The 27,596-nt window shown below is 44.6% G+C and overlaps 1 protein-coding gene across 9 annotated transcripts in view; it reads left to right on the forward strand.

The window, feature by feature from the left end:
• The window catches only part of KIF1B (kinesin family member 1B), a 137,545-nt gene that overhangs the window by 92,963 nt on the left and 16,986 nt on the right, over window positions 1-27,596 (forward strand). For 5 of the 9 annotated variants that reach the window (XM_035118322.2, XM_035118324.2, XM_035118323.2 and 2 more), the window contains 14 exons: window positions 9,931-10,027; window positions 11,111-11,259; window positions 12,277-12,455; window positions 13,150-13,287; window positions 14,580-14,828; window positions 19,864-19,982; window positions 21,109-21,194; window positions 21,306-21,435; window positions 22,593-22,755; window positions 23,162-23,252; window positions 23,530-23,648; window positions 24,300-24,355; window positions 26,402-26,510; window positions 27,507-27,573. In XM_035118322.2, the coding sequence (XP_034974213.2) occupies window positions 9,931-10,027; window positions 11,111-11,259; window positions 12,277-12,455; window positions 13,150-13,287; window positions 14,580-14,828; window positions 19,864-19,982; window positions 21,109-21,194; window positions 21,306-21,435; window positions 22,593-22,755; window positions 23,162-23,252; window positions 23,530-23,648; window positions 24,300-24,355; window positions 26,402-26,510; window positions 27,507-27,573 (1,752 nt within the window). Of the gene's footprint in view, window positions 1-61; window positions 1,843-9,930; window positions 10,028-11,110; window positions 11,260-12,276; window positions 12,456-13,149; window positions 13,288-14,579; window positions 14,829-19,863; window positions 19,983-21,108; window positions 21,195-21,305; window positions 21,436-22,592; window positions 22,756-23,161; window positions 23,253-23,529; window positions 23,649-24,299; window positions 24,356-26,401; window positions 26,511-27,506; window positions 27,574-27,596 lie in introns of those variants that run through there. The other 4 variants (XM_035118327.2, XM_035118328.2, XM_035118329.2 and 1 more) reach the window with 2 other exon arrangements.

Below are 27,596 nucleotides of genomic sequence, written 5' to 3' on the forward strand. Positions count from 1 at the left end.
TTCTTCCCCCATTTTAATTTTGGTTATTTTGGGGCCACTTCTCAATTTTTGTTTTCCAAAGGATGCAGACTCTGATAGTGGGGATGATTCGGACAAGCGGTCTTGTGAGGAGAGCTGGAGGCTGATCACTTCCCTGAGAGAGAAGCTGCCCCCCAGCAAGTTGCAAACCATAGTTAAAAAATGTGGCCTCCCCAGCAGTGGGAAGAAACGAGAGCCTATTAAAATGTATCAGATACCTCAACGTCGACGCCTTAGCAAAGACTCCCGATGGGTTACTGTCTCAGACTTGAAGATCCAGGCTGTGAAGGAGATCTGCTATGAGGTGGCCCTCAATGACTTCCGGCATACGCGCCAAGAGATTGAGGCCTTGGCCATTGTGAAGATGAAAGAGCTTTGTACTATGTATGGGAAGAAAGACCCCAATGAACGTGACTCATGGCGAGCCGTTGCCCGAGACGTTTGGGACACTGTGGGGGTTGGCGATGAGAAGATCGAAGACGTGCTGCTCAACGGAAAGGGCATTGCTGATGTGGACGACCTAAAGGTGCATATCGATAAACTTGAAGACATCTTGCAAGAGGTGAAGAAGCAAAACAACTTGAAGGATGAGGAGATAAAAGTCCTTCGAAACAAAATGCTCAAAATGGAGAAGGTTTTGCCCCTGATCAGCTCCCAAGAACCAAAGGGCCAGGCAGCCGTGGTGGCCACAAAAATGAAAGAGCAACCCAATGTCCACAATAAGGTGGATGCTGAGGGAAGCGTGAGAACTGATGAGACAGATGCCCACATGAATGATGGTCGTGTCTCCCAATTAATGGAGGAGGACCCGGCCTTCAGGCGTGGGCGGTTGCGCTGGATGAGGCAAGAACAAATCCGTTTTAAGAACCTACAGCAGCAGGAAATAGCCAAACAGCTTCGCCGGCAGAACATGCCTCACCGGTTCATCCCCCCTGAGAACCGCAAACCTCGCTTCCCGTTCAAGAGCAACCCTAAGCACAGAAACTCATGGAGCCCGGGCACGCATATAATTATTACGGAGGATGAAGTGATTGAAGTGAGGGTTCCAAAGGAGGAGGAGAAGAAGAAAGAGGAAATTGGGGAAAACAAAGACGCATGCGGTAAAGCCCCCCTCCCCAAGGACTCCCAGCAGCTTTGGTGTGCATACGGCCCTCAGAGGGGTCAAGATAATATCCAGATCAAGAGGCAGCCCTTGAACGCTCAACCGCAGCCAAGCCACCTGCAGCCAGAAACATCCACTCAGCTGCGCTGGAGAAGCAATTCCCTCAATGGGCAGCAGAAAGGCCTGCGTCGCCAGACATCTGACTCATCAGAATCATTGCCCTCTTGCGGTGGACTCCACAATCAAGACCTGCAGACTTTCCATCAGAAGCGCCACATGCATCAGCACCGCCAGTCCTATTGCAATTATGGCAGTGGAGGGGTGAATCCAGAGAGCAACTTACCCAGCGGCCGTGCAAGACAGACTGATCAGCCTAACCACTATAACCAGTTTGTGACCCCTCCACGGATGAGGCGACAGTTCTCTGCACCTAACCTCAAAGCTAGCCGAGAAACAACTGTCTGAGTCACTGGAGAGTTGAGGAGGGAGTGGTGCTGATTCTGGGAGGTGGTGTTGGTGGTTGTAGCTATACCTACCCTGAGTTTCAAATGATCATTTTTAGCAAATGAGTGGTTTTATATGCAAAGCACAAACATTTTCTACCTATCTATTATTGCCTGTGAAACATGTTAGAATTGTGGAATATTGATGATTGATAACCCTTACCTTAGGGGCTTTGGGAAGTTGCCTTCATTTTATTTTATGGAGATACATACATATATATATATATATATATATATATATATATATATATATATATATATATATATATATATATATATTGAAGCCTTTCTGGAATACCTCTCTCCTTTGGACAATCAACAAAAGCAAATCTACTATGTAGTGTTTGAATGTCACCTGTAAAATCTTCAAGGCAACAATTTAGGAGTCTGACCCTTGAATCTCAAGTTGTATTCAGATTCCTTGTTTTGGTTTTCCATCTTCTCAGTTCATCTTGTTCAAATTCACCCATACAACTTCCAGTTTGGGGCTGATAAGAGAACACAGTTAATCTCTAGCCCTTCCTTCTCTGTGCCTTCAGGAAATAAAACACTGACATGTGCAGTCCTTCTTGTAGAGTCCTCTAAACTCTCATCTTCTTGCAGAGTGCTTTTTAAAAATTGCATTCTTCCTTAGCTTAGGTAGAATCAGTATAACATTACAGGGGCAGCCAAAAGCTGCCTAAATGAAGTTGATTGCCCAATTCTGCATGCTTCCTTTAAGTGATGTGATGAGTGTACAGCTGCAGCATCTTCCTCTTCCAATTCACATGGGTCTTTAATATGTTATAACTTAAAAGACAAGGGCAAGGATAGGGCCCTCTTGGACATTATTGGATTTCAACTCAGATCAGCCCCAGTCCCAAGCTAGCCAATGGTCAGTGATGATGAGCATTGTAGGCCATCAACATCTGGAGGGCTCAGGATCCCCATCCCTGGACGTGCAGGGAGATTTTGATTGTTTTTTTTTTCACTTACTCTGTGGGGGTACAACTCCACAGTGAACATGAAATCCTTCTAACTCCCAAGAAGCCCTGGCAATCATTTTGTGTTGGCTGCTTAGCTCCCAAAAATGACTAGGTCTCTCCAGGTTTGTTTCAGGAGTTTATTATGGCAGTTCATCCAGTTTACATTTGATGTACAAGCAGGACTCTCAAGTGGGGCCAGAATGGAAATTTCTGCCTTTTGCCTCCTGCGACAGCCGCTCTAGGTCTGATTACACCGTTGGTAGCGACCCGATCTTGCGGTGGGTCACGAAAAGCGGAACTACCACCATGCAGTTACGTGGTAAAATAATTAAGATACAGGTCCTCAAATGAATGTTTGGGTTAAACAGTGCAGACTGACTCCACATGGCACTGCCCCACCAACCTTAGCCAGCCCCCACCTGCCTGCCTTTTTACTAGCATACAGCTCCCTCCCCTTTGGCAGGGATAAGGATGGGGAGAAAACTAGAATGAGTTGGCTCTGCCTTTCATTGGCTGCAGTTGTGCCTGTCATTGGCTCCACTGGCCGTTCAGCTCCCTGCCTTAACACCCTGCCAATCCCAATGGACACCAGCCACCACTAGGATTCAAGGTGGTTCTCTGGTTAGAAAAAGTGGTGACCTGCTGGATTACACGATGCAGTTCTCCTTGTCCAGGCACACAGTCTCAGTCCTTTGCCTGGCATGTGCTCACGTCAATCACATGGGGGAATATGTGCCTTTCCCCAGTGAACACAATAATGGGAATTGCCTGTTGTCCATGGATTTGATTGCCAAGTATGTTTGCTCACTACAGGGCAGAACCCAGGGAAGGTTGGAACTGCTTGCAGGGCCACAAAAATAATTAATTAATTAGCCAATGAATTAAAATTAATTAATTGTATTGATTTCAAAGAGAGAATATATTTCTGTAGCAAAGCCCCCTTCAATTTTCTTTTGCTGAGCCGGAGATTACAGTTAAGTTTCTAGTATAAAAGGTGCCACGGAGTGAGGGATTTGAAAAAAACTAAAACTTGAAAGTCTTGTGCTTATTGAAATTCCTTAATTAAATTATGTGTCTTTTTAATTTACCCATTTTCTTGCTGCTCCAGGTTTTTAAACATATCTGGGGGCCTGAGCCTTTTATCTGCCTCATTTCCATAGCTGTTTATCCTGTGGGTTCTCTTGTCTGAGGAACAATTTGCGCTTCATAAACCATGCCACCAGTTTTTTTAAAAATGGAACTCTCTTATCTGGAACAGCATTTCAATTGAGAAGCTGCCTACTGTATTTAATTCTAGCTAGGAAATGAGCACAATGCAGTGACTGACTAGCAGAGTTCAGTTACGACACAGGATGCAGGCAATCCATAAAGGTTTGTAAGAGGACTTTAAAATCATATTTTTTAAAGAAAATAATTCTACCCCCCCCGCTTCATTTCTGTGATAAATGTTGTGCAGACCCCTTAAAGAGAAATAATATGAGAATTTGTGGGTCTTGGGACTAAATTAGACTTCACACATTGATGCATATAACTGTCTCCCAATGTCATCTTTAAATGAAAAGCAGCCTTTGGAGGCTGGGGTCAGGGGTGGAGGGGTACGAGGCTTCTTAACTCTTGCCCCAACAACTGTTTTCCTACTTGGTCATCCTTCCCCAAGCTGCTTTTCTATGTGGAGGGGGAAAGCAGATGGGGAGATTAGCTGCAGAAAACCAGCTGATGGGTAATGGGTTACCAACAGGTGTTTGTTACTGAAAGTTGAACTGTCAACTCCAGAAGATGCTTTGGGGGGCAGGGTTAACACCTACAGAAAAGCCGTCCTGGGGTGGGGAGAGTTGCACACACTGCTGCCGTCCCTAACAGTTAACTTGTCTGTATAACTACTCAGAAGCAAATCCCACTGAGTTATATGAGACTTGGCCTTAATCAGACATTTCATGCTCCAAGGACAAAAAGGTATTCCAGTCTGCATTGAGAGAGAGCTTCTGTTATTACACTAGTGTTGTTAACAAGTCAGGAGCTGTGTGATTTAGACAGAGCTGAACTAAGAGTTCCCAGGGCCTCCAAAATATGTTTTTAGATTACCTTAAAGCAGCGTTTGCTAACCTGGTGCTCTTCATATGCTTTCAACTTACACTGTTGGTGAAGGCTGCCTTAAAGTTACAAGTTGGGGAGAGCGTTGAAGGTGGGTGGGTTTTTATCTGCTATTCAGCAAATTCTTTCTGACTGGGCTTAATCAAGAAATCTGTCCAAAGTTAGAGGGAGAGGATCTTTTGCATGTTTGAATGTAGGTTCAAGCAGATCAGTCCATTCACTCTTACCTTTATATATCATAAAAATGTGTTTGCCTTTTGAAATAGTTTTGAGAGCTACAAGAGGTGTGAGCTTCAGTTATCATTACTGTAAAGGAAGAAATGACTCTTCCGGTGAAGTGATAGGATTTTGAAAACCTGTCCATTTATTATTGCTTCTTTTTTCTTTCTTTCAAAAAAGGGGTTTTAATTTTTGTGAAAAGCAGAACTGCTTGTGCATTTTAATAAGTGCTTTCAATAAATGATGAAATACTCTTGTAAGTCTCGTCTTGTCTTGGTTGGGATCTAAAAGCATTTGCTTTATTTTTAGAAGCCCTGTTAGGGGGCAGGAGGTTTCCTTTGAAATGAAACAGCATGGAGAAAGGTAGATAGAACTTCCTCCCCATCCGCTTGGCCCCTTCAATGTTGAGGGGTGCCCAGTGACATTGATGGGCACCAGATGAATGCACAGTTACCTTGTCCTGCTTTGAACTGAAACAAACCTAAACTATCCCGTGGAGGGCTCAGGCAGGGCTTCAGCATCAGTTATCCTTCGACTGAGCCTTATGTAGGATCAGCAGTTCTGTGTCAATTGTTAAGCTCCACCTTGATTAAAGCTGCCTCTTTGTTTAAAGGGGTCCATCCTGCTCCAGTATTCTTGCTCCAATGAAGTGAGGTGCATCCAACTAAAGTCCTTTTCTGATTAGATCCATTGAAACTATGGGACTAAGTTAGTCATTAGAGGGTTGTGTCTAATTACTGCATACTCATTGTGTTGGGGTCATTGTTCCTATTAACCTTGGCGGATGGATTGTGATCAGGAACTGATCAACACAATACAAAGAACCTAGAAATCAGTCCCAGGCAACAGAATGCTGAATTGTTGTTACTTTTCCTATTTTTACAAATTCTAAAAGCTTCTAAAAACTTCATCTGTGTGGTAAACAAAGATTTTTTGGGGGGATTTAGCATAGCAGGTGGTCAACTGTGCTAGCAGATTACATGTAGCATTTCAGGGTGGGGTTGTAGTTGTTTGTATGTGTAGGGTGGGAGAACTTTTAAAAATATTACACCCACCCCTGTCAAAATGCCCTTGCACCCTCTGCACAATATATTGGTCTTCTCTGAGTTGTAAGGGGTGGACTGGGAGGTGTTGTCTAATATGTGGGAAAGGGTCAGATCTGCCCCAGAATTGACAGGTGTGGGGTGCTTTTGTAAGCCCAATGGTGTGTTTGGGGGAAGGGCTTTTGCTCAGTGGTTAGAGCATCTCTGCATGCAGAGAAGGTCCCCAGTTCAATTCCTAGCATCTCCAAGTAAGGCTAAAAGAGATCTCAATCTGAAATGCTGGATAATTGCTGCCTGTCAGTGCAGACAACATTGAGCTAGATGGAGCAACTCAGCGTACCCCTGTGGGTTGAATCCATCTAAGGCCTCCTCAGAGCAGACCCACTGAAATTAATGGATCTAAGTAAATTATTTCCATTAATTTTAATGTGTCTTCTGTGAGCAAGATTAGCACCTGATACTTCCCTGTGTTCCTTTGTATGTAGGCTGTAACCAAATTTCACAAATGAACAGAACCAGTTTAAATATCAAAACCAGGGTCCCCTTCACCCTTTTGAAAGAAGCTGAACTAATTACATTAAATACATAATACATAAATCATCCAGACTTTCAGCTAAGCTTTCTGTCATCTCATCCTGCCATGCAAACATTTGTGGGTTATGTACTATTTTCCATCTTCGTGTGCCTCGGAGAAGCCAAGCAAACCTGTTAGATTAACTATCAAGCATTGCCAGGAAACGGGTTTACCCTACCAGGCTATTTTCTTCCATTGATGAAATGTTGCCTGCCTTTTTTCTTGGGAATCTGGGAAATCAAACCTCCCCTCCTCTGTGCCCTTTTTGTTATTAATAGCTTAGAGCTGTTTCTGTATGCAGTGTGTGTGTGTGTGTGTGTGTGTGTGTGTGTGTGTGTGTGTGTGTGTGTAAAAGAGAGATTAAGGTATTCAGAGCTTACAGCTTTCTTTTTAACTTCTGATTTATTAAGTATGTGAAAATTTGATGTGTGCTTGAGGGTTCTAAATAGTTCTAACTGGTTCGAACTGTGACCCAGTAGATGTGGCTGAATTTCAATTCCCATCGGTCTCAGTCAGTAAGACTGATGGTTGGTGTCACAGACTGGTTGGACACTGAGGAATAGTAGCTGGATACTGGTGAATGGGCACCAGGAGAAAAGGGGGCGGGTGGAGACTGAATTGGAAGATGGAATCAGTCTGCGGGAGCCTGAAACAACCAGGAGATGAGAGTCAGAGGCAGGAGAAACAGCCAGATTGGAGAGTGAAGAACAAGTGCAGGAGGAGAGTGAGTCTGGTGCAAAGGGCTTCCACATCTCCTCCTGCTGCCCCCACCTTGCCTGCTCCACTGTCTTCCAGGACCAGGAGAGGATTGGTTGGGGGGGGGGCAGAAACAGGTTACTCGCTGGTGGTGTCTTCACCTGCTTGCGCACAGCTTGGGTGAAGGAGGTTAGGGGCAGGGTTTCTCTGTTGCTGCAACTGTCTCATTGGGTGCACACCTAGGAGTAGCTGAGAGGCATAAGAATAATGGACATACCGGTACCTTTTCCTAACTAAAGAGTTAATTCCTCACTCTGGGCATTCCTTGCCTGACAGTCAAGGAGGATGGGAATTCTAGTTCGACAACATCTGTAGGGCCACAGGTACCTTCCCATCCTAGCAGAAGCAAGTCCTTCTGTCCCAAGGATGGGAAACCTATGGTGTGCCAGATGTTGCTGGGCTATGAATCCTCTCATCCCTGCCCACTGGGCAATGTGGCTGGATAGGGATGATGGGAGTTCAATAATATCTGGAGGGCCACAGGCTCTCCACTATGGTACTGTCCATACCAAATAACTATGCACTCTCCTCTCTAGTAATGCACATCTGGAAGAGAACTCAAGCCCTATGCCCAGCTAGCCCATCTTTTGTTTCAATTTTTGAAGGTGCCTCTAAAAATCAAGCCCAACATCTCAACTACCTTGCTGTCTTAGTCATAGAGATGGCTCACCACACCTTAGGGAAATTTATTTTGGAATATATTTTTACTAAATAATACCTTCCCAACATTTAGCTTAAGCCTTTTCTCTTTGTTGGTTGCACCCATCGTTTCTTCTCCATGGTGCTGAACAGTTGATTCCCATTTTAGAGTATCTGCTTTGTTGTACATAAGGTCCCAGCGCTACCAGGCTTGGGGAAAGACCCTGACTTGATTCCTTAGAAGCCAAAAAGACAGAAATGGGTTAGGTAGATAATAGACCTAACTTTATAAGGCAGATTTATACACTTGTTTCCTCCTTAAGCCTACCCTTCACATGTTTTGAACGATACTTTGTTTCTTCTTTTTCTCCAAGCTAAGCAAACTCAGCTTCATTTTATGCTGTTCTCCAGAGCCCCATCTCTCCCTGCATCCTCTCTCGATGCTTTCCTCACAATCTTAAAGTAGCAAAAATAAGCTCCCTGAAGTGAGTTGTCCACAAAAAAACTTTTTTTAATAGTTTGCCTATCCATACTAACTTCAGTTAGTTCCTTGAACTGCAGGTATGGGACATAACAGGCCTTCCAGTCCTGTCTGACCCTAGGGGCTTTCCCCAGGCCACAACCTTTGTGAGCCACATCCTTTACCATCCCTGCTTTGCATCCTCTTTGTGTGTTTTTGCCTGGCTGAAATGTGTCCTTGAACTCTGATCATGCCTCTTGCTTGTTTGGATGGAAGATGGAGGGGTCTCTCTCTCTCTCTCTCTCTCTCTCTCTCTCTCTCTCTCTCTGTGTGTGTGTGTGTAGAAACTAGCCTACTGTACAAAGGCAAAATTCACACTGCATTTCTTTCGTATTTCCTTATCAGTCGCCTTCCACACACATGTCAGAAGGTTATGTTCAAAATGCAATAAAAAGCTAAAAACAACATAGAAAATAATAGCAGACCTATTTCACAACATTACCAAGTTGGTGAGAGATCTGGAGACTAAGGGTTGTCTCCAGTGTTAGTCCTACCCCCAAGTAGGCCTATTAAAGTTAATGGACACAATTCACTTAGGTACATTAATTTCAGTAAGTCAGCTCTGAGTATAAGTTAGTTGGATACAACACAATCTACTATGAGGAAAGGAACCGGGCATATTTAGCTGAAAGGAGAGACAAAAGATTTTTAATGCTTTTATGAAATCTGCATGTTAAGGGAAATGTAAGTTGCAGTTAATGTGCGAAACAACCAGCTGTTGTTCTGTGGAGAATGTGCACAGAAGCCTTCCATATGACGAGAGAGTTGTACACATTTCCCAGTCAATGTATATCATCTCCAACAGCCTTGGAAAATGTGCATATCTTGGCTGAATTTTGCACTTTCTTCAGACATTATGCACAGTGCCGAACAGGCCTTAGGGAACATGCATATATCAAATTAATATTGTACATTCACTGGACAATATGCACATTCTACAGTCAATATGCATAGTCGCCAATCAATGTGCATTTTTTCTGTTTCTTGTTCAGAAGCGTGAAATCTGCAACCCCTGAGCTGCTTCTGACCCACTGCCTAATCTTACGTGGCCCAATGGTCAGCCAAGCAGCAGGGAGAAAGGGGAGGCAGACGCCAGATAAATAGAATGTGGTCCGTCCCCCCCGCAGTCCAGCCCTGTTTTCACCACTCCCAGCTGTCTCCCTGGAAAAGGCCTTTCAACTCAGTGATTCTTAGACCCACTTATAGAGCAGAACATGAATTTCTGTTGTTTGGGCATGGGCTTCTCCAGCAGATCACACAGATCAAACTCAAATATTACTTTGTCCTGCCCCACCAAATTTCACAGCTATTGAACGACCATGGAAATTGTTTGGTCTTTCCCCAGCAAAGGAATAGATGAGACATTTTTCCCAGAACTCTTCTCTGCCTGCATCTTTTGTCACCTTCTTGTCTCTGGAGTTATGTGTGTGTTCCTCCACCTCCTCTCTACTTTTGTCTGTCTCTTCTTCTCCTACACGCTCTCTTCTCTTTCCCCTTCAGGACTATGAGAGTAAGCTCCAGGCTTTACAGAAGCAGGTGGAGACCCGGTCTTTGGCTGCCGAGACCACAGAGGAGGAGGAGGAAGAAGAGGAGGAGGGTGAGTTCTGGGTAGAATTCAGACAGTTTGGGTTGCAGAGAGAGTGAGAGACTGCTCCACAAATGTTCAAGGTGTCTGTGGAAATGATCACAGCTCTTAAATCTGCTTTCACCAACCTGACAGTCAACAAAATGAATATCAAAGACTACAGTTCCCATCATCCATTACTGTTGGTCATGCTGGCTTGAGCTTATGGGAGTTAGGACTCCAACTACAATTGGAGGGCAACACATTCACCACCCCTGAAATAAACAAAATTACTATCAAAGATTACAATTCCCATCATCTGTTACTCTCAGCCATGCAGGGTGGGGCTGATGGGAGTTGTAGTCTGAAACATCTGACGGGCGCCAGATTGACGAAGGCTACCTTAACAAAACAAAAAGTGACTTTCCTTCCCTCTTGATGCAACCCAGTGTTTCAGTTTAACACAGAACAATCTCTTCCAGGAACTTCTCTGTATTTATCACTTAGATGGTTTTGGAAATATGTCTCTTACCCTTCAGGATCACCACCCTTTAGGGTAGACTACAAATATATGAAACAGTCAGGGTGTTCCAGTGTTCTGCACAATATGTTGTATAACCTGCACAATGACTGTAAGGCTAGGCCATTGTTTTTACCGTACCTTCATATTGCAAATAAGGGCTTTAGAGAACCACATCTCAGTTTCTTAGCTGGTATACTCTCTTTTGGGGGGGGGGGATAGTTTACACTCTGTGAAATTCTTAACAGTTTCTCTCCCTCTGATTTTTTAAAGGACCTCTATAGATTCTGGACATAGTTAGATCAGGGTGGGGAACCTCAGATTCAGGGGCCAAATGTGGTCATCTGTATTTCTTTATCTGGGGCTCATGACTTTATCTGGGGCCACACGCCCATTCCCCTCACTGGTTTGGCCACATGCCTTCCTTAAATGCTTTTTCCTGACATGATGTCTTATTGCTTATGAGAGAATATGGCCCTCAAACTGAGAAAGGGTCCCCACTCAAGACCTCAGATTATCTGAGGGGTGGGGCTCATGTGAAATGGGCCCCTGTCTTCAGTTCAAATGAACCCAATCACCTTCTCTCCTTCCTGCAGTACCCTGGACTCAGCACGAGTATGAACTAGCCCAATGGGCTTTCCGGAAGTGGAAGTTCCATCAGTTTACTTCCTTAAGAGATCAGCTGTGGGGGAACGCAGTCTATTTGAAAGAAGGCAATGCAATCAGCGTTGAGCTGAAAAAGAAGGTAGGGGGAATTCACGACTGAATATGACTGCATGCTGTGCATGCCTGTGTCAAGTCATCTTGCAGAACAAGTGTGGGTGGTTTTTGAATTGGAGGGGAATTGGTTAACTTTGAAAGTTTGTCAGAGGGTATATATGAGAATCACAAATGATCTTGCAATTCCAAGTTCTGCTGTGGTGCTTCATCATGGTTCAGATTTAGCCTGTGGTCACATTGATGCCATACATTTAAAGCATATGGCTTTCCCCTAAACAATCCTGGGAACTGTAGTTTGTTAAGGGTGCTGGGAGTTGTGTAAAAAACAGTTCCCAGGACTCTTTGGGGAAAGCCATGTGCTTTAAATGTGTGGCGTCAATGTGACCATGGCTAGAGTTTGGAGGGGTCAGTTGTGAAGCGGACCTTCTGTGAACCGAGTGCTCCCTGCCTTTTCCTGTCCTCAAGGTGGAGGCAAGGCGGGGAGCACAGGAAGAGACCCCTGACAGAATGGCCCTTGCTTCCTTCAGCATATTTTTGTTATCCATGGGGAGACAAAGGGAAGCTGTTCCTGCTTTGTCTCAACTGTGGGAACTGTCTTTCTGCTTAAGGAAACCAGATCCCTGCTATAGGCTATATAAGAAAGCACTTCTAGATTCACTTATCTGAAGTTCAGTCTGAACACCTGCTTTTCATGCAGAAGTTCTGAGCTTAAATCCTCAGTATCTACAGGTTTGTCTAGGAAAGACCCCAGTCTGAAACGCTGGAAAGCTGCTGACAGTGACAACAATACTGAGCTAGATGGACCAATGGGTCTGGCTCAATATAAGGCAGCTACCTATACCTTAAGGGAAGGAGTGTAGCTCATTGGGAGGTCATCTGCTTCACATACAGGGAGTCCGATGTTCAGTCCCCACTTTCTCCAGGTGGAACCCGGGAAAAGAGTCTTTCTTGACATCCTGGAGAGCTGCTGCCAGTCAGTGTAAGCAGCACTGTCTTAGCATAAGGCAGCTTCCTCTTTTCCTGTACATTACCTCAATTCCAGGTGCAGTTCCAGTTTGTCCTTCTGACCGACACGCTCTACTCCCCATTGCCACCTGAATTGCTGCCACCTGAGTCGGAGAAGACCCGGGACAACCGCCCTTTCCCTCGGACAGTGGTGGCTGTGGAAGTCCAGGATCTGAAGAACGGTGCAACTCATTATTGGTCCCTGGAAAAACTCAAGTACGTTAGGGCTGCCATTGAATTCACCCTTCTGGGAAGCATTTTGTTTAATTTACAAATATTTCAGCTCTGCCTTTTCCATTCTGGTGACCCATGCATACAACACTCAGGATGACCTAAATTAAAAGTATAACAGGATTATAAAAGTACAGCAGGAGTAAAAAAACAAAGGGGGGGGAGAGCCATTTTGTTCTCACCTCTGAGAACCTAGAGTGCCTTTGCCATTTGGAATAGACAGTACTGTAATCAGGGCTTGGAAGGTTAGTTTTAAAAAAGAGCTAGTTCAGTATGTCCAAAAGGAACTATATTCCAGCTGACATTCATGGATTGTGCCTTGTTTAATTTATTTCCCCCAACAATTATGATCTTTAAACTTAAAGTCTCACAGAGTCTAAAGAATAAAGAGGACACACAAGAGAATGAGCTTGAAGATGAACTAGAAATTGTTAAGCTTCCAGAACCAACGTAATTCACTTTCAGTTCACCTGGCAATTTTGGGAACTACTTTCAGGTGGATGCCAGAACTTTTGGAACTAATTCAGTAAAGTTGGTTAAACTGAACTGGTTCACTCCAAGCACTAACTCTAGTGTGTGAACCAATGGCATGATTCCACATGAGGCAGTTTCATACCTTTTAAATGCAATATGGACTTTCTGGTTCTGCATTGACCTTCTTGCCCCCTCTGCTCTCCAGGCAGAGACTGGAGCTGATGCGAGAGATGTACGACCGAGCAGGAGAAATGGCCTCCAACACACAGGAGGATAGTGAGAGCACCATGACTGGGAGCGACCCTTTCTACGATCGATTCCATTGGTTCAAACTTGTTGGGAGGTAGGTGGTGACAAATTTCAATTGGCTGGTTGACTTCAGCTTGGATGGTGAATGGAGGTTTGTAGGTAGAATGTGGAAAGCAGTGTCTTACGGATCTCCAGACTTGGTTTGCAATATCATCCTGTATAAATGAAAATGTCATGTTGGAAGAGGTTCAGATGATGAAGAGGAGACAGTGATGATTTTTGCAGAGTTGTTCTATTGGTCTCATATATGGAGTTGACCTGCAGACTCGACCCAGAACCTGAAAGTGGGCTCCGGATTTTGCAGGTCTGTTTGCAAGTTGAGCCTCTCTGTGTGTGATAACTTCACATGTTATATTTCCTTCCCTGCGCAAGATGCAGGACAGAGGAGAACTGTAGTAAATTTGGGTTTGCTGTCTTGAGAAAAGAATTAATACTGTTGTTTTCCTAAGTAGCAGTTGCAATGAATCCTAGTTTTTTGCTGGAGCGCTCTCAGTAAGCCAGGCTCCACTCCCTCACACCATTCTCCAGGATCATCTCTCAACTCCTATCCCAATGTTTATCATAAGGAAATGTCTCTTGCCTTTGTATATCTTGTAAAAAACCTAACTCTTGAAGAAAAAAAACACATTCATCCTGACTTTTAAGGGTTGCCATATGTCCTTGTTTTCCAGGACACATCTTTTTTATGGGTGTGTAAAATGAGAGTCGTCATAGTGATCCATAGTTAAAAGTAGAAGTCGGCAAATGTGTCCTTTTTTTTTTTGCTCGTCAAAATCCTACTTTCCTCAGTCAAGTCCCCATAGTTTAAGGAACAACAGATTAAAAGACTCACATAACATACAATATATATAAAGACACACATTACATGCAGAGAGAGCATCTGAAAATGACCCCACTTCCCTTTCACAGTCCAGAATTCTGTGTGATGTATAAAATATTCTGCTTTAAGACAGAAAGCTGCAGCACTGGAAATGGTGACATCTTACCACAAGCTTATTCCAATGATCTCAAAATAATAGGGTGTTTTGGCATACGAGCGTCTGATATATTGTGTAGTATGTTTACTTTGCTTTCCTCTGAAGTCTTTCTTCCCACCCTGAGCTGCTTGGTTTTCTCCACTGCCCCTTTCCCCCACATTCCTCTTACCTGCCCCCCCCCCCAATTCCTCCAGGCAGCCAAAAGCTTTTGCTTATCAGTTTATTCTAGTGGGCTGTAGGCTGGACTCCACATCAAACTCCTTTGTTGAATGAAGTTGTCCTTGTCTTTCTCTCCCCCACCCCACTTGCCTGCGTTAATCAAAAGTGTTCCGTCCACCAATATATCTAGCTCCCCCATTTTCCACGGCTGCGTGAACGAGCGCCTGGCTGACCGCACGCCCTCCCCCACTTTCTCCACGGCCGACTCTGACATCACCGAGCTGGCTGACGAGCAGCAGGATGAGATGGAGGACTTTGACGACGAGGCCTTTGTGGACGATACGGGCTCTGACGCAGGGACTGAGGAGGGATCGGACCTCTTCAATGATGGGCATGACCCGTTTTACGACCGCTCCCCCTGGTTCATTTTAGTGGGAAGGTTGGTGAGGTTAACTGTAAGAATGGCCAAGGGGGGCTAGCTCTTGCCCTGGACTGTTGCTGCCAGAGCTATTCAAGCCAAGCCATGGGTGATAGGTGTGTTCTGAGCTCCGTGCATCCAGGCATCCGCTAGTTGTATAATGTAGTTTCAGCAGGTTATTTATTATGAATTCTGCGTTGGGATTCTCAGCTTCAATGGGTTGTATCCAACATTAGACCTATGTACCAAGTTTCTAGTCCATGGCTACTGTGGCCACATGTCTTGGTAAGCGATAAAACCAGGACTTGTAATGAATGAGCAGCATGCTAAATGTATGATGCTGAAATGCTCCCATTTTGCTCTGCCGTCTCTGGGGCCAGGAGCAACAAACCCTAAGCCTTGATTTGCTGTGAAGTGTGAGCCAATGCTCATGGTTAGTTTATTTCCAAACAAGCGATGATGGTTAGCACAAGGTTTTATTGGTTGGTTCATATGTCACCTTAAGCCCAGTGCACCTGATTTGCTACTTCCAGCTCCAAGGAGAGCAGAGAGAAATGGGAGGTGGTTGAGTGGCATGCCATGCTCTATGGCTTACTGTGACATGCAAATAGGGCTAGTGAGTGTCAAGGTATGGGCAATACTTGGTAAAGTCTTCAGAAATTAGACGAGGACAAAAGAGGGGCTTTTGTATTCAGTGGTTAAAGCTACAGTGATCTTTGTAGTTCCTTCTCTCTACTTGCAGAAGATAAATTATGTCTCTTGGGTGCAGAAAAATATTTTCACTAATGCCACCCAGACACCCCACCAAAAGATTTCTGCTAACCATAGTTTGAGCTTTGAAATAGGCAGGTGAACCATGGTTTGGAACGGCTTTCAATTTCTCCTCAGCTCAGAAGCCGTACAGCTAGGCATAGCAGCACAATATTGTAATGACAGTTTGTCAGTTCAGAAGTTGCATCAGAGGAAATGCGTAACAGTGATTTGCAAACTCACTTCAAGCCATAGTTTCTGGTATTGCCATCTCATAATGAACCATGGTTTGTCAATTCAGGCATCACACCGACCCATTAGGGTTGCCAGACTCAATAGAGGACAGGACTTCTGTGCCTTTAATTGCCCTGCTCTCTTTTGAGTCTGGAAACCTTAAAGAGCAACCAGCAGACCCTTTGCTTGGAAATGAAACAAAGGGTTTACTGGTTTCTCTTTAAGGTTTCCAGACTCAAAAGAGAGCAGGGCAATTAAAGGCACAGAAGTCCTGTCCTCTATTGAGTCTGGCAACCCTACGACCCAGAGGTAAGCTTCCTTTAACCATTCCTTTGTGTCATATCTGAACTGAGTTCCTAAATCTTTTACCACTGTGAGGTTGATTGGTCAGTGATAGTGATGCCCAAAACCACCCTTATTGAGCTACATAATCAAGCTGGGAGAATGGACCCTGGCAATGCATTCCCCCCACCCCATCTCTACTCAACAGTAAGTCCCACTGAATCCAGTGGAGCTGCATGGATTTAGGATTTCAGGTTGGGTTCCCTGTGTCTAGCTGAAACACTCTGTTGTTATTTCATAGAGACCACAATATCAAGAACCCTCTTTTGGAATGGTGAGGGCCTACCCTGGGATGAGGAACCTCTGTCATGTGGGCCAAATTGGATTTGGCATAGGTCCAAATTTGGCTCTTTCCAAACAATGTCCAGCATTCGGCAGGAAAGGATTCAGCTCCAAAGAACCACACTGGAGCTCTCTACTACTACTGATCAGCTAATTGGTGCTGATTGGTATTGGCAGTGTATCTTCATAGGGGCTTCTTTGAAATGGTTGCCTGGTGTTGTAATGACACCAGATAATTAACAGCTGGGAGGCCCCACCCACCTGTCAAAGTTGGCTTGTGGTAGGTGGGGAAGAAAAGGATTTGAATGAATACAGTTCTCGCCCCTATCTGTCCCATTCCCTGATACCTTATTTTCTAGTTCTGTTTTGGCCTCGGGATAAGGAGCTTTCAGATCACACACCATTATCCATGGCTCCTTGTAGCTGAAATCAGTCATTTTCGCATATGTGTGCCTTGGCTGCCATCTTGTGGCTCAAAATGAAAGAGCTAGTCCCTGTGGCCATATCTTTTGGCATGCTGGGTTGTCGTGGAGGCCTGATGGGTTTAAAAGCTGGAAGGGGAGGTGAAAAGGGGTGGTGGCTGTGAAGCATTTTCTCAGAATCCTTGAAATGATGTTGTGTTTATCTAAAGAAAACAACAGCAACCCACCATTATCATTCTCTTGAGTTCCGTTGTCTTTGTGTTTTGATACAATTCTCCATATTAAATTTTATTTCTCATTTGGTTTTCGTGTGTGCATGAATATGCCACTCTACCTCACCAACCTTTCTGCTAATATAGCTCCCTGCACTCCTTTTTCAGTCTGCTGCTGTGTTGCCTTAAAGGAAATTATATTTAAATTTGTCTTGAAGGAAGTTGGCAGATGGAAAAAGCTTCCACTCAGTGAAGAAGTAATTTCATGGAATTTCCTGCTACAAAGATAATAGCTGTGGCCATTACCTTAAAGAAGCGATGATGATCCTGTGACTCAGGTGTTGTTGGACTACAACTCTCATAATCCTTGGCCTTTGGCTGGGGTTGCTGGGAGTTGGAGTACAATAACATCTAGTGGGGCAGCACAGGTGTTTGGGAGAGAATTTCAGTTCACATTTAAAGGCAAACTTGCTTAATTTTTGCTTTCCAAAACAGTACTTGAACTGAAATTTCCATCCTTTGTAATTTGGACTTCTCTGAATCTTGCGGTGTAGTTCTCTAGCCAAGTAGTGTGTATGAAAATGCATATAGCTGCTGGGAAACACTTGAATAGGGTGGAGGCACAAAAAGTAGATCTTCTTCTCTGAGTGCATAGCCCCATGGCTCTAAGCACCATCAGTTCTCCTAATAGAAAATTCAGCTGCTGAGTGAGGATGGAACCGTAGCCAAAATGCAGCCCTTTCAAAACGAGGAGGTGTCAGTGAGCCCCTAACAGGATCACCCCTCACTGCAATGTTTTGTTGCAGGTCCCACTTACCTTTTAATAACCATCTTTTTAAAAGGCCTTAGATGAACTGTGTGCTGGCATGAGAGAGGTTTAAATGTGCTTTGGAAAATGAAGCTTCATTGTTGCAAAAATCCACCTTTCTTTGCAGGGAGGGCTTCTGCATCCTTGATCCCCACCACCAATGCAGAGATCCTCCCAGGCAGTGGGATTTTAAGGATCCGTGAGAATTCCATGGGGCAGTCGGTGCTAGAGTTGACAAGTGTGGGAGAACCTCAGTGTTGTATCCAACAAAGTCCTACTCGCGTAACATCTATTGAAATGAATGGGCCTAAGCTAGTTATGGCCATTCATTTCAATGAGTCTGCTCTGAGTAGGACAGGCATAGACTACAATCCTCAGAAGCATTGCCATTGCTCAAGCAGGGCAGGGGATATAATGCTTATTGAAAGATATATGATCTGGATGATCCCTCAATTGCAAGGGCATACCTGCCTATTGCTCCAAAAACTTCTTGAGAAAATAGATCTGTTTGAGTTGTATAGTGAAGTGCAGACCTGGCTCTGTTTTTAATCCTTGTACTCTGATATCAAATATTTGGGAAACACTGTTTTAGACTATTACATTTTTTCCCTCCTGAATTTTTTTTAAGTGTAAATGGAAAGAGGTGGGGGAAGTCTTATTTTGCAGCTTGTTCCACCACATGAGAGACAAGTGTTTTAAAAGCTTATATTTATTCACTCCTAGTGTTCAATAATGACATAGTAATTCGTTGAATCTCTTACCTGGTACATCCTCTCTTGATTCCACTGGGAGTGAAAATGAAGCCAGACTTGATTTAATAGAACTGTTGCATTTTTTACAAGCTCACAAATGACACAACATTCCCTTTTGGCATATTCAGGGGCCTCCATCTCTTCGGAGCAGACTGAAAAAAATGAAGTAGATCCTTAACTGATTTATTGCAGTGCTGAGTTGCGGCTATTTCTGTTCTTCACGTTTTCATTTTGCTCCTAGTACTTTATTAATCTGTTATTTTATTTTTCTTTTGTACTGCCATTTTCTTGTCATTTTCGTTGTAGAATTTATGTATATATATATTAAATCATGCATTTTACATCGCTCACATTCTTTTCATTTCAGGAAATGTCTGCCTGGTGGGGCAAAGGGCATGGGGATGGCAGAATAGACTAGCCTACAGTATATGTTTTCCTGGCCTTTATTCCTGTTCACACTTGAGTATGTTTAGCTAGTAATATATAAAGCTTCCCCCTCACACTTTGCCACAGTCCAAGTAGATAGGAACATAGGTAGCTGCTTTATACTGAGCCAGACGTGGCCCCATCTAGCTTAGTATTGTCCTCCCTGGAGATCTTCTGCATACAAGGCAGATGCTGTTCCGCTGAGCTACAGCCCTTCTGGGAAGAAGCTATTTGAAGTTAACGTAAGCAGGAAGGGTAGGAGGGAGTGTAGTGAGTCTGACACTCACTACAGCATGTTCTCATCACACTAAACTATGGTTTAGCTTGTTGTCTGAACACAACCACTCTGGGATGTTGTGCAACATCACTGAAATACACATGGAAGGATGAGATAAATATTAAGCCCCCTCATATTTCCCCTTTTAAAAGTGCTTCTGCCTGTTTAGAATGCATTGTGAATAAAGGTGAACACTTTAAAAACAACAACTCCCAAACCCCCTGTAATTTACTTTCATGGTGTGCTTGAAATGTTTTCATAAAGCTTTCATCCTTAGTAATGTTAGTAATTGGCTAAAAAAAACACCCCACGTTTATAGTTCTCTTCCATTTCAAACATCATCTTTGATAAACCAACATCTTCCTGTCTAACTCACTACCATTGAGTGGCTGGTTGAGTTTTTATGCATTGATGCAAATGTGTTGAAACTGGTTTGCAGATTCCAAAACCTAATACGGTGCCTGTTCAGGCTGACAGGTGCAAGCTTCAGTTTGTAAGCGGTGTTGTAATGTTTGTGCTTCTGTATAATATCCCTCCTTTAACCCACCCAGGGCCTTTGTCTACTTGAGCAATCTTCTCTACCCAGTCCCACTCATCCACAGAGTGGCCGTAGTCAGTGAGAAAGGGGAAGTGCGTGGATTCCTGCGTGTGGCAGTCCAAGCTATAGCTGGTAAGGTGCTGTGCTTACACTCTGCCCTTCCATGATTCCTCACGGGGGCTTCTTTCAGCACAAGGGCCACATTCCCTTCTTGCCAATCTTCCAGCTCTATGATTCTGTGGGCCTCCCATAATCAGAAACAGGTGGGGCAGCGGATACTCATTTACCTTTATACAATCATCCTGTTTCTACACACACCTGTACATCCCCTCTCTGCCCGTCCTCTAGGAGACATGATCAGGGTTCAAGGGCAGATTCTAGCCATGCATAAGTGGACCAATAAGGGTGCAAAGCAGGGGGGGTGTTGTGTGTGGCCTGGTTAGAGCCCCAAAGGCTAGATAAAGAGACCTGAGGTTCCCTGTCCCTGCCTTTTGCCATCCCATGCCAGTGACAGAGCCTCTCCAGTTTACCCTACTTGTGGTCTCCTGGTTTACAACAATTAATCTCATGCTGAACACAGTAGCTGCCCTCCCCCCTTTGCGCCAAACTTAAGAAAACTGACTGATTTTCTTTGGTAGCTCAGTTCAAATCTCTGGCCTTCAGTAAGGAATAACATAGGAATAACAAGATACTTTCCAGGGTTGTGAAATTATTTATACAGTGCGGTTCAGATCCCTCGCTCAGCCATGAAACTCACTGGGCCAGCCAGTTTCTCTCAGCCTAACTTGCCTCACAGCGTTATTGTGAGAACGAAAAGGGAGAGACATGTGGGAAGAACCAAGCTCCTTAGAGGAAAGGTGTCCTATAAGTGCAATAATAAATAAAATGAACAAGATCAACTGAATAGCTGAGTATTATAAACCAATAGCTGAATTCTACATTTTTTAAAGGCCTACTACAATTTCTTTGAAAATCTAATTACTCATCTGATTGCTGTATCCATTCCCAGGGCCGGATTCAAGTAAATAGTTGTGCTAGCAGGAGCCAGCTCAACCAGTCCCACTAGTGCAGTGGGGCTTCCTCCCTCTCATTTCCCCATGCACCCTCCCATTAGCTCTGGGGGGTTAGCACAACCTCTAAAACAACACGTGGGCGGGGGAGAGGGGAGATGTTCCACCTGGAAGGCCAAAATGCTTATATTGATGGAGCAATCATAACCACATGATGTTGAATTCCTCCCTGTGTTTTGTTCTTTTAGCTGACGAAGAAGCCCCTGACTATGGATCTGGTGTTCGGCAGTCGGGCACCGCTAAAATCTCATTTGATAACGAGTACTTTAACAAGGTAACCCACAACGTAATCAAGTTCTTGTATCTATGTGTTCCTGTCCCTTCTGGTGTAGAAAGCGGACACACGGCTAACCTATCGCTCCTCTCTCCCTTTTGGTTTGCTCAGAGCAACTTTACGTCGGTTGCGATGACCCGCTCTGGGTTGTCCTTGGAGGAACTGCGAATTGTAGAAGGTCAGGGCCAGAGTTCAGAGGGCATCACACCTCCTGAGGAAATCAACAGAATGAATGAGATGGGTAAGTGATGCAGCTCTTAGGAAAGGTGGGACAGGGTAAATGGAGGCTTTACGTTGAATTTAGGGTTAAGTGCAGGATCGAAACAACAACGGACCCATGCAGACTGGGGTTCCCCTCCCTTCAAATCAGGGATGGGGAGCCTGTGGTCCTCCAGATGTTGCTGGAGTCCAACCCCTATCATCCTTGACCATACTGGCTATGGCTGATGGGAGTTGGAGTCCAAGAACATCTGGAGGGCCTGGTTTTAATCAGTGTTAATAAAACCCAATGCAGCCACTCATGAAGAGACACAGCAAGGAGCCTCCTTTCTAGATGGTGCTCCCAGGAGCCTTTAATCCAGAGATGAGAAACCTACAGCCCTTCAGTTGTTTCTGGAGTCCAACCTCCATCATCCCTGACCATTGACCATGCTGGCTTCTGGAGTTGGCATCACATAACATCCAGGAGGGCCACAGGTTCACCATCCCTGGCCTAAAATACTGCAGTATAATAACAACACATACTTTTTATTATCATTACAACACTTAAATGAACTGTTAATTCTTGATTTAAAAAATATGTATTGCCATTTGTGTGAACCTAAACCTCAAGTAAAAGTATCAAGACATATCTAAAAATAGCCCTGAAGCTGATAACATTAGTACCTAGCATACCCCCCCGCCCTGCAGTCTTTTTATACGACAACCCCAAAGGCCAAAAGGTCCCCTCATAGTTCTTCTGGAAGCAGATCCATTATGAAGGTTCTGGGACTAGAGGAGGGCAGGCAAGGCAGGCGGATCAGGGCAAGGGCACAAGTGGCCTTCCAGATGTTTTTGAACTACAACTATTGCCATCCCTGATCATTGGCCATACCTGGCTAGGGATGAAGGGAGTTGGGACATCAACAGCATCTGGAGGGCACCATGTTGTTGATCCTTGATTTAGAGGTGGGTGTGTAGCTTCCTTCCTTCCCATCCCACATTGAGCCTGAAGAGCTACTGTCAGTACAGAGATGGACCCTAATAGTCTGACTTGGCATGAAGCAGCCTCCTGTGTCCTTGAAGCATCTTGGGAAATTCAGATGCCGTTCTGAGCAGCTGCTTGGGGAAAGTGCCCCACGACACTGAGGAGCAGGAAAACCCTGACTGTCTCATGAGTCAACCTTCCCCCTTTTTCAGACCTGAAGTCTGGCTCGTTGCTGGATGGCAAGATGGCCATGGAAGGCTTTACCGAAGAAGTTGGTGACCACCTAAAACTGGGCAGCGTCTTTACTTTCCGGGTGACAGTGCTGCAAGCCAGCGGCATCCTCCCGGAATATGCAGACATCTTCTGCCAATTCAAGTAAGTTTCGCCTGCAGTGAGCAACAGCAGTATCTGTGGGTCAGAGTCTTAGTCATTGTTTTGGAAATCCTGAGCTGTTTGGGAACTGCCATGCAAGGGTGAATCTAACCCATTCCGGGGGTCCACAGAGAGAGGAGTGTGGCTTACTCGCCAGAGTCTCTTGTTTGACTTTGCTTCCAATTCCTCAAGCCCTCTAACTAGCATGGAAGGAGGGTGGGCAAACTTTCCTGAGGCTGGGACAACAGCATGTTTTAATGAGCATTTTGACCCCTCTGTCAAACTTCCTACAAAAGTGGGATGGGGAACCTTTTTAAACTATGGAGCAGCAGTTCTCTTCAGGACAACCTTCCAGAATAGGTGACAAAGCGTTCTTTTGCTAAACTGGATTACATTTTTGTCACCCTAGCTTTCTGCATCGACATGATGAAGCATTCTCTACTGAACCTCTCAAAAACAATGGCCGAGGGGCCCCTCTTGGTTTTTATCACGTCCAGAATGTAAGTAGAAGTTACACTTCTGATGGGTGACCTCCTAGTCTGTCACTGTTGGGGGGCATGTTCTATCTCTTGGGAGTTAATAGCCCAGCTTTGAAGTTTTCTGTAAGGGGGTAGTTAGTGAGGATGTGTGACAAAGCTGTAGCTGGATCAGACCCTGTGTACATTTCCAAATGGAGTTAAGCCATCCATCTCTTGTCAGATGCAGTGGCTGGGACTTTTGATTGGCCGAAGACACATAAAGCCAGACTGATGCCATGCTTATTGTCTCTTTCGATAGATTTCTGTGGAAGTGACAGAATCCTTTGTAGAATACATCAAGACGAAGCCTATAGTATTTGAAGTCTTTGGACATTATCAGCAACATCCACTCCATCTTCAGGGACAGGATCTCAACAGGTATTTGTGTATGGATGTCCTCTGATTAGGTCAGAATGGAAAAAATGTAAAGGATAGCCTGGAGTTGCAAATAATTCCTTAGGGAAGCATTTGGCCACCCGCCCACTTGCTCTGCTTACCAGCCTTCCTCTCCCTTCCTTTGCCACTACTAGTATAGCAGTTCTTATTCTCTCCCTTTTCCTAGCCTTTAAACGGCTTTTTAAGGCTAGGGGAAGTGGAGTAAGTTTCACGTGCAACTGCTATAGTGCTCCCTTGTGAATTAACACAGTACAGCACTCTGGTGTCTGCATTTTCAATTCTGATTTTGCTTCCCCTTCCAGAGAGAAGAACTTAGGGAGGAGAGGGGGAAAGAGATTATTCCCACACTGTAGCGCTAAAGCCAGCTGTATGGTTAGCATGAGACCGGTCTGTAACCACCATATTACCTGAAGAATATCTGAAGAAGTGTGCATGCACACGATAGCTTATACTGTACCCAGAACAAACTTAGTTGGTCTCTAAGGTGCTCCTGGACAATTTTATTTTATTCTTTTTATTTATTTCGACTGCATCAGACCAACAAGGCTACCTACCTGAATCTAGCACCATATTACAATGAAGGTTGGGAAGGGAAGGACCTCCGGAGGATTAACCTGCTTCCTTTCTCCACAGCCCCCGACAGCCATCCCGCCGATACTTCCCTCCCCCCATGCCTCTCTCAAAACCAGGTAAGAACAACTTTTCACTGACTCGCCTCTATTAATGTATGTAAAATGTAAGACTGCCTACCTCTCTTCAGCCCGCAATGTAAGAAAAGAATCAATTAGAATATGGAACCATTTTCCTGAGGGAATCCCAGCTTACTGTTGTTTTTTGTTATAGAAGTTTCTTGCCCACAAAATCATTTATTTTCCTACCTGCCGACATCTACTTATGTTGGTCATTTTCGACTCAAAGGGGCGGGGAACAAGAAGACCCTATGTAATTACCTGGATGCAGACTTTGCTTGCCTTTGATGAGCATCTGTCTGTAATCCTGAAGAGTCCCCTTCAGTTCATATTCCAAACCAGGGAGGTATTTTTAAGGGTTATGGGGCTGGTTGAGTAAGCAACTCTTCCGTTCTAGACATGTCATTCAGCCTGCTTTATTTATTTATAGCAGCCTTCTATCTGGTGATGCTCAGGAACTATGAGAAACCAAAAAAATCAGTGCAGTTTTGAAAGGTTTAATTTGCCCATCTTGATTCAAAATGGCATCCGGTTGTATCTAAACATATATGAAAACCTTCTAGATCTTGGGAACCAATGTGCAAAATTTGGTTACAATATCTTAAGTGGTGTCCAAATGCAGATTGAAGAAACAATTTCTCAAAATATTTAGTAGATGTTGATTTATCTAAAGACTAGCTTCCTTCTCATCCACATAGCTCCATTCTCACTAATAACTCACTAACCCAAGCTTGCTGCAACAATCCCATATCTTTCTTTGTTTTTTCATTTTGGTTGTGCATGTTGACTTCTTGTGTTCATTTCTCCCCTCTTCTTCTCCTGCTCCCAATCTCCTTGGTCTGTCCCTTTCCCCCTCCTTGCCTCCCTATTGCCTGCTGGCCCTTCATCCCTTACTTGCCACGTCCTCCTCCTCCCGCTGCCTTTTCCAGACCATGAGAGAAAAATTGAGTTGATCAGGTATCTCATGTCTGGCTATGTAAACGTGCATGTGCTGAACACGTTCTCCGAGCACGCCAACGTGCTTGCTTCCTCTGCCGCGGCAGCTTTCCAGGATGGGGCCGACCAGCTGCCACCTTTTCTCTTTCTGCCTGTCCCCAGCTGTCAGACCGAGCGCTTCCCCAAGCGAGATGGTTAGTAGTCGGATGCCGTCTGTGATAGATGTAGGAACAGCCCCTCCTTCCCTTTCCTCTGGCCTTTCTGCATCCATCAGTGGTGTCTCCAGGGAAAGGCCAGCACTGGGCAGTTATATATGCCTTTCCAGGATTTCTGTGGTGGTAGTCTTGTGGTACAGTCTTGTGAATCCTACAGGACCTCATTAGAATCCTTAGTTTCTTTTCCTTTTCACTGTAGATTGATTGTAACTATGGGAATTAAGGACTGCCTCCTACTAAACTTTACTTAGAGTAGATGCTTTGAAATTAATGGCAATGTCATTAATTGGTAAGCCATGAATCATAGCTTTACTGTACACAAGTGAAATAGTGCCCACTTTATTCATCCCGGCTCATGCTCAGGGCCGGCTCTAAGGCAAGGCTGGGTGGCGCAATGTGCCGGGCCGCCAGGGGGGCGCCGCGCTGTGCCCGCCAGACAGCCGCGCTGGGAAACGGGAAGGGGAGGCGCCGGAGGGATCTTCGCACCACGGCGCCAGATACGCTTAAGACGGCCCTGCTCACGCTGGAAGGAAACAAACCACACCCACCGGTTTGATGTTATGAATGAACCATGGGTATGATTTGTTTAGGTCTGAACAAATCACATTCTGTAGCTAAGGCTTACTGATTGTGGTTTATTTGGAGCAAAGCAAGCCACATTCCCCATTCTGAGTTTTGGTGACACTAAATTGGTGTGGTGGTTTATTTCCTTCCAGTGTGACCCTCTCAGGTGTGATCAAAGTAAACCATTGTTTACTGTGACATGTGAACTGAGTCCTTGTGTGACCCATTGGTGTGTTAAGCATCATCAGTGCAATAATATGTAATAATCCCAAGGAATTCTCCTTCCTATTGCCTTGTGCAGTTTTTGTAAGCTGGCCTTTTTCTCTTTCAGTCCCAGCTACCAAGCTCAACACAGTGAGTAAGCCCAGCTTGGGACAGAGCATGACAAAATACGACCTCCTTGTCTGGTTTGAGATCAGTGAGTTGGAGCCGACTGGAGAGTGAGTTCCGCCTCATCATCTCTCCTGTGTTTGTTTTATTCCAACAGTTTATATCCTGCTTAACATCGTCATATCTAAGCAGTATGTTATAAGATTACAGTAGAGAGAAAATCAATTGAAGTTCATCATAAAATCAGAATGCTTACTTAAAATAGCTGCTGAATTAAACCAAATGTCTGAAGTTTAATAGGGAAGAGCCTGTCTGATATCAGCTGGGAGGGAGTTCTGCAGAAACTGTTCTGAACTCATGGCTCCTGTTAGATGTGAGCTGTGTGTCCGAGCCTTTGTGGGGTGGGCACAAACAGTGACTCCTTAAGCCCTCAGTGATTGGGCAGGGATATAAGGAATCAGGCAGTCCTTAAAGTATCCTGGACCCAAGTTGTTAAGGGCCTTGTAAATTAAGACAAGAGCCATGAAGCTAGCCTGGTAGCCACATGGGTATGTATGTCTGTGGAATGCTTGAATAGCTTGAACAACCTTTTCTATCTGCAGGGGGCTGTTCTACTATGATCCTGCAGGAACATAAGAGACTGCTTCCTGGGAAACTCTGCCTTCACTTTTTCCAGGGGTTGAAGTTGTGTGGACTCATAGTCCTGCATTTCTGCTTGCGCCCTCTCCATGGCTAGCAACATTTCAAATTATGCAAAAGAAGAGAGGGCATGCACATGACACAATTCACATTATTTATAGACAAGTGGTGGAATTTGGCTTTTTGTGGTGCTGAATTGTGACTTGCCTTACTGTGGTGCAATGCAGTCCTGCACATCTGGTTCTCATCACGCTCTTCAGACCCTCCCCCTTTCTGGTAATTGTGAGAGGAGAACAGGCTGCCTCACCTTATTTTTGAGGTGTAGGCCATTGTATGGGTTTTTTGTTAGGATGCTGTTTCCCATTAATCCTTTGGAAGGAAAGTTGGTTAAATGCTCTCTCTGATTATGCGGGTGTCTCTTCTTTCTCTCATCAGGGTGCTTGCTCTCTCCTTTTTCTCCTCTGCAGATACATTCCCGCTATTGTTGACCACACTGCAGGTCTACCTTGCCAGGGGACGTTTCTGCTTCACCAGGTACTCTGATGCTTGAATCTGAG

This window comes from Zootoca vivipara, chromosome 6, assembly GCF_963506605.1.
Source record: "Zootoca vivipara chromosome 6, rZooViv1.1, whole genome shotgun sequence".
NCBI classification, from domain to species: domain Eukaryota; kingdom Metazoa; phylum Chordata; class Lepidosauria; order Squamata; family Lacertidae; genus Zootoca; species Zootoca vivipara.